The 11,768-nt window shown below is 50.4% G+C and overlaps 1 protein-coding gene across 1 annotated transcript; it reads right to left on the bottom strand.

The window, feature by feature from the left end:
• On the bottom strand, positions 1–11,536 carry LOC138811908 (heme oxygenase 1-like). Its single transcript, XM_069999867.1, has 6 exons — positions 11,519–11,536; positions 10,990–11,122; positions 9,384–9,504; positions 5,046–5,537; positions 2,986–3,085; positions 1–665 (listed from the first exon to the last, which is right to left on the bottom strand). Exons 2-6 carry the CDS (start codon positions 11,010–11,012, stop codon positions 541–543), a joined length of 861 nt encoding a protein of 286 aa, XP_069855968.1. The 5' UTR covers positions 11,013–11,122; positions 11,519–11,536; the 3' UTR covers positions 1–540.
• Positions 11,537–11,768: the final 232 nt, after the last annotated feature.

Raw genomic sequence — 11,768 nt, 5'->3', positions numbered from 1 at the left:
CTCACCCCACCCTCCCCATCCTCCCACAAAGAGATAGCCCAAACTTGTTATAAAACAACAGAACGTAAGATATTACCATACTGTTCAAGTGGAACCAAGAACAAAGAGTGGATCCAACAAAAAAAAAAGAAACACAAGACACAACATCACTGCACATAGAAAAAATGCCTTTCATGACCCTTGAGAAAGCCGTCATGGTCGTGGCCAAGGTAGATACAGGGACAAAGGACATAGGAAGGCTCAGGATAGCTGCTGCTTTCAGCCAGGCCATATCTTCTGGGCTCTGTTGTAAGAACCAGAGCCACTGGGTTTGGATGTCTAGGCCACTGGCTGGATGTGCTACATATGCTTTCCAGGCAGGAGCGGGGGACATGCCACAAGCACCTCCCTCCATTTCAGAGGGATATGAGGAGAAGGTTAGAAGCCCTGAAGGCTTCCAGTGTCCCAAAGTGAAAAATCAGGCAAGAGATTCTGTGCCTCTCCAAGGAGAGGGTCCTTCACTGGACAGTTCATGGTCCCTGGGGACCAGCACACTGGCATTCATATTGCATAAAGTCCCACAGCCACTGTTGCCACCAGAAAGCTGAAGGTGAGGACCCATCGGAGGAATGGCGTCTGGGAGAGTCTGCTGAGCTGGGCATTCCCTTTAGGACCCTCTGTGGAGTCTGAAAAAGAAAGGCAAGCATGGTCAACCCCAGGTGGGCAGAGTGGCTGACATCACAGATCTACAGAACAGAGGAACCTTGGCATCTGTGCTACAGTCCCAGTCCAAGGCCAGGATTCTGCTAGAACACAAATGGATTGAGTGAATCCCTCCAGAGATGGGAAGCTCACTACCTCTCCAAATCATCTGTCCTTCCATGTTCAGCCCCTGTGGGTTCCTTCTGGGCCCAGGGCATGTTTTCCAGACTCCTGCCTGTGATCAGGAAGGCCCTCCCTTTAAGCTTTCCTGGTCACTAGGTCTGAGCTGTACATCTCAGATGCTGACACATTTAGTAAGAACGGGGTAAGGTAATAGGCAGGATGGGAAATAGAGTGACACCTGTGGGGTCAGAATTTTAAATTTAATCCCAGGGCTACAAGCTCTGGCCCTGGCCCCACTAAACAGAGAAACTGCTACCACCCAAGACATAGACACATTAGCCACCAGAAGTAACAGGGATCTGACTTTTGGAAAATTGCAGTAGAAATTCATGAGACAATGAAATTCCAAAAGAGCAAAAAAATAAAAACAAAAAACACTAAGCGGGGTGCTGGTAGCTCATGCCTGTAATCCTAGCTACCCAGGAGGCTGAGATCTGAGGATCATAGCTCAAAGCCAGCCCAGGCAGGAAAGGCCCTGAGACTTTTATCTCCAATTAACCAGAAAATTGGAAGTGGCACTGTGGCTCAAGTGGTAGAGTACTAGCCTTGAGCAAAGGAGCTCAGGGACAGAACCCAGATCCTAAGTTCAAGCCCCACAACTGACAAAAGAAAAAAAATCTTATGTCCTTTCCTGCCTGGGCTGGCTCAAAGTGGTACAGCACTAGTTTTCACAGAGCCCAGGCCCTGAGTTCCATCCCCATAACTGACAAAGGAAAAAAAAAAAAAAAATCCAATAAAACAAAACCAAACCTCACTGATCGTCTCCACTGCCTCCCACCCCATACACATTGTTGAGAACCATGACCTTACTGCAGAGTCTCCTTATACCACCAGGTGGCTACCTAGTCCCATCTGACTGGCCGTAACTAATCCTCTAGGCCCAATCCTGTCAGTGGGGTCCCCTTGTGACCCTGGCAGAGGACAGGGGAGTTCAGTTGCCCCACTCCCCTCTTGCGGGTGCCTGGCTGGGCAAGGGCACATTTTAAGTCGTCAGATGTTTCTACTACAGCCATACCTTCCACAGCTCCTGGGGAGCAGGAGGAGGAGCTAACAGGCAAGACCCAGTCATACTGTGTCCTCCCAGCATTCCTGGTAGGGTAATAACTGCAAACAAGTCCCTTGTATCCAGCCTCACTTGGAGACCTGCTCATCAGTTCCCAGAGTCTCAAAAAGAGTCTAAGCCCATCTCAACAAAAATAGCTGGGTGTGGTGGTATAGGTTTATAATCCCAGCTGCATAGGCATTGTATGTAGGCAGCTTGTGGATCTAGGCCAGCCAAGGCCCAAACCCCCCCCCCCCACAAAACCCTATTTGAAAAGTAACTTAAGCAAAAGGACTGGAGTGTGGTTCAAAAGTGGTAGAGCATCCACCTAGGAAGTTCAGGCCCTGAGCTTAAACCCATAGCTCACACCTGTAATCCTAGCTACTGGAAGGAAGCTAAGATCTGAAGATTGCAGTTCAAAGCTAGCCTTGAACAGGAAATCTGTGAGACTCTTATCCCCAACTAACCACCAAAAAGCAAGATGTGTGAATCTGTGGCTCAAATGACAGAGTGCTAGCCTGAGCACAGATGCTCAGGGCCAGCACCCATACTCTGAATTCAAGTCTCAGGACAGCACAAAAACAAACCCTCCAGAAAAGAAGTCTAAATAGAGACACTGCCTTCTAAGCAGTGTCTGTGCACCTGAGCCAACAAACTAGACCAAACTCATTGTCTCTTGATTCTTGAGGTAGGGAAACAGTCACATTGAAGATTAACCCTGTGGCTCCTTGGCCTGCAATCCACTTGTCCCTTAAAACATTCAGAAGACAGAAGAGTAAAGAAATCCCAGAAAGCCAGGTGCCTATGGCTCACACCTGTAATCCTAGCTATTCAGGAGGCTGAGATCTGAGGATCATGGTTTCAGCCCAGGTAGGAAGGTTCATAAGACTCATCTCCAATTAAGCACCAAAAGTGAAGTGAAGGTCAGGCAATCATCAGAGCACTAGCCTTGAGAAAAAAGCTCAGGACAGATCCTAGACCCTGAGTTGAAGCCCTCTAAAGCAGCACATATGCAAAAGAAGTACCCAAGATGAACAGCTAGGCCATTTCCCTCCAGCAAGAAGAGATACCCTCCTCACCTTGCACCCTGCTGCTGGCTCGCCGGTGGAGCCCAGGAACTTGAGAGGGGCTCTGGTCCTTTGAGTCCTGGGTCAGCAGTCCCTGCAACTCCTCAAACAGCTGGAAAACAAGATACACACACCCTTCAGTCAGTGAATACTTCACCAGACTCCAGCTGTGGATAAGGCTTTAAGCTTGGTTATAAAACATTGTGGCAGGCTAGGAATGTGGCTTAGTGGTAGAGTGCTTGCCCTGGGTGAAGCCCTGGATTCAATTCCTCAGTACCACATAAACATAAAAATCTGGAAGTGGCGCTGTGGCTCAAGTGGTAGAGCACTAGCCTTGAGCACAAAAAGGCTCAGGGACAGTGTCCTGGCCCTGAGTTTAAGCCCCAGGACTGGCAAAACAAAAACAAACAAACACTAATGGTGCTGTGGCTTAAGCGGTAATGCTAGCCTTGAGCACAAAGAGGCTGAGGGACAGTGCCCAGGCCCTGTGTTCAAGCCCCACAACCAATAACTATTAAAAAAAAAAAAAAAAGTATTTTGGCAATAAAAAAATTAGAAGAAGCCGGGCGCTGGTGGCTCACGCCTGTAATCCTAGCTACTCAGGAGGCTGAGATCTGAGGATCGTGGTTCAAAGCCAGCCCGGGCAGGAGAGACCGTGAGACTCCTATCTCCAATAAATCACCAGAAAACCGGAAGTGGCGCTGTAGCTCAAGTGGTAGAGCGCTCGCCTTGAGCTGAAGAGCTGAAGGACAGCGCCCAGGCCCAGAGTTCAAGCCCCACAACCGACCAAAAAAAAAAAAAAAAAATTACAAGAAAATGTAAATGCTCATTTATATTTTTCTCAGCTTATCAAATATGTAACAGGTACAGTCCTGCTCTTCCCAAACATGGAGTGCCCCTGACCCAGGCCCCAGAGTAACTAACAGCTATCCTGAATGCAGATTCACTGCAGCCATTCACGCCTTTGCCATCCACATGTGTAGCACTGCTCTGCCAGTGTTGAACAGCAGATGGTATCTGTATTGTGAGCTTCCCAGAGCTTGGGATGGAATCCACAGCTCCAGGGAAGGAAGGTTTTGTCTGAGTCAGGACACAGAGCCAGCTAAAAGCTATTGGATTTTTCTAGAAGTGACTGGATTTGGGGGAGTGATGGCAAAGGCACTGCTGTAACAAGTGTCTGATCAGTCTCCTCTGGGACCCCCAACTGGAACTTCTGGCCCCGTGGTACCCTCAGTAATGGTATACTATACCATCTGGGGTGAAGAGGACTCCGCCCCTCAAACTCCAGCCAAGAATTCATCTTCAAGCTAAGCTCTGGTGCCTCACACCTGTAATCCTAGCTACTCAGGAAGGTGAGATCTAAGGATCGAGATTCAAAGCCAGCCCAGGCAGGAAAGTCCATGAAACTCTTATCTCCAATAAACCACCAGAAAACTGGAAGTGGCACTGTAGCTCAAGTGGCAGAGTGCTTGCCTTGAGCTGAAGAGCTGAGGGACAGCGCCCAGGCCCAGAGTTCAAGCCCCATGACCAAGCAAAAAAAAAAAAAAAAATTCATCTTCAAGGCCCTGCTCCAACCTTACTTCCTCCTTCCCTTCCTCCTTCCCCCAGGACTGAAGCAGCTGTAGAAAGAAGTCAGCCCCCTCCTCACTGGCCTAAAGACAGGCCTTGTGTCCAGTGCCTGAAACTTGCAGTGCCAACTTGGTGACCCATAAGTGTGTGGACACCTTAGAAGCTCCCCAGATTTATCACCACGGGATGGTCACGCCCCATAGGAACAGCAGCTAACATTGCTGGACAGACATTGTGGCCAGCACTTCTGCAGGGACTTTACTGGCACCAATGCCTTCTCCCTCCCAATGTGAAGATGGTGTTATTATCATCCCTATAATGCAGATGAGGAAACTAAAGCATGGAGATATTATGGGATTTTCCCAAGATCACCTAACTAGGAAGTGGCAGAACTACGACCCTGGTCCTTAAGTGCCGGCTTAGCCCTGACCAATAACATTAATGACACTCAGGGCCTGGAGACTCAGCAGGGGGCAGGACATCCTGGGCTGTGGGTTCCTCACCTTGATATTGAGCAGGAATGCGGTCTTGGCCTCTTCAATCACTCTCTGCCTGATCTTGGGGGTCATCTCCAGCGTATTCATGCGTGCACGGTAGAGCTGCTTGAACTTGGTGGCACTCTCGATGTTGGGGAAGGTGAAGAAGGCCAGGCCTTCACCAGAGCTGGGCAGGTCCAGGGCCTTCTGTGCAATCTTCTTGAGGACCTGGCCCCCAGACAGGTCACCCAGGTAGCGGGTGTAGGCATGGGCCACCAGCAGCTCGGGCTCGGAGACCCCTACCTCGTGGAGTTGCTTCACATAGTGCTGTGTAGCTGACGTGTAAGGGATGGTCTCCTGCCAGTGGGGCCCATACCAGAAGGCCATGTCCTGCTCCAGGGCGGCCTTGCGGTGCAGCTCCTCCGGGAAGTAGAGGGGGGCGAAGACAGGGCTCGCCTTGTTACGCTCAATCTCCTCCTCCAGAGCCGTGTAGATATGGTACAGGGAGGCCATCACCAGCTGGAAACACAAGGACAGGTCTAGCTGTCCATTTCTGCACCTGGCTCATACCTGTCACCCCCCCCTCCCTGCCTGGGCCCCTGCCTCCTAGGACTCTCCAGTTCTCTCCAGGGGTATCTCCCCAGGGGAACATTCCACCATGGCTTTCTCAGCTAAAAACATTTTTAACCTTACTAACACATGCAGCCTTGGTTAATTCTTACACAAATACATTAAGGGTGACTCTGTTCCCATTTTACAGAAAACTAAGGTTCAGACAGTGTTTGAGATCTTGGGGTTGCACAGTGACTAAGATAATAGGAGCAGGGTGCCGGTAGCTCATGCATGTAATCTTAGCTACTCAGGAGGCTGAGATAGCTCAGGGCCAGCGCCTCCTGGCTCCTAGGTCAAGCTCCAATACAGACACACAAAAAAAGAAAGTAGGAGTCTGATGCTACCAATGAACTACCATGGCTCTGGAACAGGGCAGAATACGGTGAAAGTGCTCAGAGGAGACTGGCCAGGCATCTCTGGGGTCTGGGGAAATGGGACCTGCAGAGCACAGTTCTCCTTCCTGTGGCCCCAGCTCTGCTGTCTTTGGGTACTGAACTGAGCAAGAGGTCCAGCACTCAGAAAACACCAGGTATACGTTAACACTCCAGGCTTGAGTTTGCAGGAGTCAAAGTTAGGAGTTCTCGTTAAGGCGAGTTATTTCTAAGCCCAAACATTTTTTTTATTATTTAATTTTTTTTTCTGGTATGGGGCTTGATCTGAGGGCGTAGGTGCAGTCCCTCAGCTCATGTGCTCAAGGCTAATGCTCTACTCCTTGGAGCCACAGCTCCAAGGTTTTCTGGTTGTTAATTGAAGAGTCTCATGGAGCTGGGGCGCTGTTGGCTCACGCCTGTAATACTAGCTACTCAGGAGGCTGAGATCTGTGAATCACGGTTCAAAGCCAGCCCAGGTAGGAAACTCCGTGAGACTCTTATCTCCAATAAACCACTAGAAAACCGGAAGTGGTGCTGTGGCTCAAGTGGTAGAGCGCTCGCCTTGAGCTGAAGAGCTAAGGGACAGCACTCAGGCCCCACGACCGACAAAAAAAAAAAAAAAAAAAGAGTCTCATCTGAGGATGTTAGCTAGGGTCATTGAACCACTAGTGCCGACCTTTATTATTTCTGTTAAGTAGCTGTACAAGGAATTACAATTCCATAAGCTCAAACATTCTTAGAAATCCCATTCCTTGAGAGGGTAGACAGCTAGGAAACTTGGTATAAGAGAGGCGGGACTTTCCAGTATGACAGACCCAGTTCCAACCCTGATCACCCATGCCCCAGCTGTGTGAGCTTGCTGAGTCATTTGCCCTCTGGCCTCAGCTACCCAGCCTAGGAAAGAGATGGTTCCAGGTCAGTGACTACAAGTCAGGTGGTTCCGTTCCACCTTGGCCTTAGGACATAATCCAAACACCTACTCTATGGGGCTGTGTGAGGATAGAATTAAGTTTTAGGTGCAACCCAGGAAGTTCCCTAGCACTTAGTCCTCCCATCAGCTGACTGCACCAGTCATCCTAGCAGCCTAACAGCAAGGAATTCTGGGCTGCCTCAATCGATGGTGCTCACTTTGAGGTGTGAATTACGGGCAGGATCCAAAGTCTACGATGGCTGTGGACAGCACATTCCAGCATCTCTGCCCCCATTGCCCAACCATGTGGCAATAACTGGGGGGTATATATTCTTTTAGAGATGGTGGAGGAGAAACACAAAGCTCTTCCTGCCATAGAACACAGGCAGGACCCCCAGAACTGCAAGTCATACCTCCCCTCACCAAAGCATCCTTCAAGATGGAAGTGGGGCTCAGCAGAGCTCTGTGTCATGAGTGATAGAACCCAGTGTATGCCAGTCCTGGGGCTTGAACTCAGGGCCTGTGACCTGTCAATGAGCTTTTTTGCTCTACCATGTGGACCACACCACCACTTACAACATTAACTGGAGATTAGTCTCACAGACTTTCCTGCCCAAGCTGGCTTTTAATACAGTCCTCAGATCTTGACCTCCAGAGTAGCTAAGATTATAGGCCTAGCCACTGGTGCCAGGCCAATACAGTTTTTGTTTTATTTTTTTGGTACCAATCCTGAGGCTTGAACTTAGTGACTGAGCACTGTCTCTGAGCTTTAGTGCTCAAGGCTAATGTTCCACCACTGGAACTACTTCTGGCTTTTTGATAGTTAATTGGAAATAAAAGTCTCATGGACTTTTCCTGTCTGTGGTGGCTTCGAACCATGATCCTCAGATCTCAGCCTCCTGAGTAGTTAGGATCATAGACATTAGCAACTGGAATAATGCCACAGATGTTTTTGAGGGTATAAAACACCAATACCTGCCTGTTTTTTGGTCCACTTTTTCCTTCTATGGGCATGAATTGCACAACCATGCCAGGAAATAGTAAAATCAGGGCCTAGTGTACATTGAGTGCTTAGAAAGGGCCTGATGTTGAAATCCCATTTCATAGATGAGGGAGAAAAGTAGCTGGAACAGGCAGCTTGGGTCATTAGATGAGGGCTCCTGGTCTACTTTTTTTGGCCAGTCCTGGGGCTTGAACTCAGCCTTGTACCCTGTCCCTAAGCTTCTTTCGCTCAAGGCTAGCATTCTACCACTTGAACCACAGAACTACTTCCAGCATTTTCTGTTTATGTGATGCTGAGTAATGGAATCCAGTAATGGAATCATGCATGCTAGGCAAGCACTCTACCATTGAGCCACATTCCCAACCCCCTGGTCTACTATTAGAAAAGGATCCTGCCAGGGCCCAAACCCATCCTACAGACCATTTGGCCTTCAAAGGCAAATCCAAATTTGATCAGGAGAGGAGGGCATAGGGATTCATGCCTATAATCCCAGCATTAGGGAGGTAAAGGCAGGAGTATCACAAATTCAAGGCCAGCCTTGTCTTCAGAACAAGACTATATTAAAGCAGAACAAAACGAAAAGGCTGGGGCTGGAAATGTAGTGGTAGAGTAGTTGCCTAGCATGCATGAAGCCCTGGGTTTGATTCCTCAGTACCACATATACTATGGCTCAAGTGATAGAGTGCTAGCCTTGAGCAAAAGAAACAAGGACAATGCCCAGGCTCTGAGTTCAAGCCCCAGGACTAGCCAAAAAAAAAAGGCTGAGGCTGTAACTCAGTGGTAGAGCACTTGCCTAACATGAGCAAGGCACTGGGTTTAACCCCAGCATCACAGAAAGAATCAGGTCATGGGGCTGGGAAGATGGCTCAGTGGCAGAGCGCTTGCCTTGCATGCATGAGGCCCTGGGTTTGATTCCTCAGCACCACATAAGCAAAAAGAAAAAAAAAGCCGGAAGTGACGCTGTGGCTCAAGTGGTAGAACACTAGCCTTGAGCTGAAGAGCTGAGGGACAGTGCCCAAGGCCAGAGTTCAGGCCCCACAACCGGACCCCAAAAAAAGAAATCAGGTCAGGAGCCTAAAGGTCAACATGAGACCCACGTTTCTTTCCTTTCGGTCTTTTCACTGTACAGACAGCTGTGTTGCTTTTTGTGAATCACTCAACTTCGGTGAGTCTTCCCATCATCATCAGGGTTGAGTCACAAGTGTATAAATTGGCCGGCACAGACTCGGTAGTATTGTTGCCTGAGGGCCTCCACAAACACTACGAAGCAGGCCCTGAGTCCACTATGTGACAAGGTAAGACAGACACTTCTCTGAGCTTCAGCATTAAGATTAGTAAAACAACTTCCTTCATCAAGGCTACTTGGTACCTGGCCATCCCTGATTCCAGCCTCTACTTAGGCCACTTAGATTGAGTCCTGGGCACACAGGCCATGTCCCTAGTAGGATTGAACCAATCAGGCCACTTACTTTAAAGCCCTCCGGGGTCACCTGGCCCTTCTGAAAGTTTCTCATAAACTCGGCATTCTCGGCCTGCACATGCACCTCCTTGGTGGCCTCCTTCAAGGCTTCGGACAGGTCCTGGGGTGTGCTGCAGAGGGAAGGAGAGAGATCAGTAATGGGAGCTGCATTGAGGGCCACGCCCAACATGCTGCAGCCCTCCCTCCCAGCAACCTCACTTTCTCCATGGCATCTGCAGAAAGAGGTGCCAGCCCTGTCACTGCTGTCACTAAAATACTATTCTTAAAGGGAAAACCCTGTCTCCAGTCATTCCCAGGGAAGGCCAGGGGAGCCCAGCACAGCCCAGAAGTCCAGGGGAAAACCAGGCAGGTATAACAAGCCCTAGGATTCAACAAAACTGCTTTGATTTTTTTGTTGTCATTTGTTGTGGGGCTTGAGCTCAGGGCCTGGGAGCTATCCCTGAGCCTCTTTGTGCTCAAGACTAGAACTCTACCACTTGAGCCACAGCACCACTTCTGGTTTTTAAGTGGTTAATTGGAGGTATCATGGAGACTTTTCTGCCCTGGCTGGCTTTGAACCACAATCCTTAGACCTCAGCCTTCTGATTAGCTAGGATTACAGGCATGAGCCACCCATGCCCAGCTTGCTTTGTTTTTTAAATCAAGTATTTAATTTCTTTCAAAGTTGCAGATGCAAATCTTGTGGAAACCCCCCCCCCCACACACACACACACTCTAGAATGTTATTCTCATCATCAAATTGTGCATTAAAAGGTCTAAGAAATTTCCCCTGTAGTCAAAGAGAAAGTCCTGTGGGGATGTGGTGGACAGGCCTATGATCGCAGCTGCTGAGGTGGCCAGAAGCAGAAAGATCCCAAGTTCAAGTCTATCATGAGCGATTTTAGCAGGCATGTCTCAAAATTTTTAAAGCTGGGGATGTAGCTGGGGATGTGGTAGAGTCCTTGCCCAGCACATGCAAGACCACCCTGAGTTCAATCACCAGTAACATGAAGGAACAGAAAAGAGTTCGGAAGGAGGGGAGAGATGAAAAGGAAGGAGAGAGGAAGAGTGGGAAAGAGATCTATCTCTTTCTCAGATGTATTTCTGCTAAGGTATCTGAATCCCCCTTCTCAGAATGGACATTTCTCCCCTTCTCCAGAGCCTTTCCTGAAAACATGTCTCCCTCCCATACACACGGTTCAAATTCCCGGGCGGGCCAGCCAGCCTAGGAGGCCCTGTGGTTCGGACATGGCTAGAGCAGAGCGGGCTGCCCCCCAGGATGGGACACACCCGGACAGACACCTGGGACACACCTGTCCTGCGGCCCAGCGAGGTCACGCTCAGCTCAGTGTTTACAGGTCGTCAGCTCCCAGCACACCAAGCCAGACCCCTAAACCCCTAAAGTTGGCTGTTGCAAGGGCTGACACCAGGGAACACACCCCTCGGGGGTACCCTCCCCCCGGGCGCCAGGCACATAAATCACCCTTCCTCCTCCCGACTACTTACTGGCCGGGCAGGACAGGGCAGGCAGCCCGTCCCTGCCCGCACGGCGGGACCGAAGGGTCGGTCCCCACCTCGCGGGGACCCCAGCTTCCCGTCCCGGGGCCCACACTTGCCTGTCTTGGTGCTGGCGCTCCATCGCTTGGGTCTGGGGGGGTTCGTCGGGCGGCGGGCGGGCTGGGCTGGGGTGCGCGGCTCTGCGGGAGGGGCCGATGAGGTCCGGATCCGGTCGTGCGGCGCGGCCAGTGGCTAGGAGCGAGAGGACGTGGTGAGGAGCGGCAGCCCGGCCCCTTTTATACTCGCGGGCGGGTCACGTGGCGCTTCCCGGCTGGGCCCCCGCCCCGGCCCCCCGCGCCCCGCCCAGCATTGCGACACCGCCCCCGGCCAGCGGGCGGGCTGGGGGGTAGTCATATGACCCCAGGAAACAAAGCTCAGCCATGGGATGTTTAAAAAAAAAAAAAAAGGAAATCTGAGTCTGTGCTGAGCTTTGGCTGTGATTTAGCCCCTGCCAGAAACCCCAACCACTGACCCAGACACTCCAAGAATCTAGAAGGTTCCAGAAAGCAGTGCTTCTCAGAGCCAGAGGCTAGTGGGCACCATGAATACAACCCACCACAGACGACCCACCCCCGGGCCTACACTTACTACCGGGCAGGAGACTAGTGTCGGCTTCTTCCTGAGTTATTCTGCAGGGCAGATGCTTGCCACTTCACAGATGGGAAAACTGAGGCTTGGGGATGGACTGTCCAGGGTCACATATAAAGCAAGAACCTGGCATCCACTGGGCACTGGTGGCTCACTCTTGTAATCCCAGCTATCCAGAAGGCTGAGATCTGAAGACCATGGTTTGAAGTCAGCCCAGGCAGGAAAAGTCCATTTGAGATTCTTATCTTCA

Source organism: Dipodomys merriami, unplaced genomic scaffold, assembly GCF_024711535.1.
Source record: "Dipodomys merriami isolate MVZ:Mamm:240054 unplaced genomic scaffold, mDipMer1.0.p SCAF_55, whole genome shotgun sequence".
NCBI classification, from domain to species: Eukaryota; Metazoa; Chordata; class Mammalia; order Rodentia; family Heteromyidae; genus Dipodomys; species Dipodomys merriami.
This window is presented reverse-complemented; position numbering and strand designations above follow the sequence as displayed.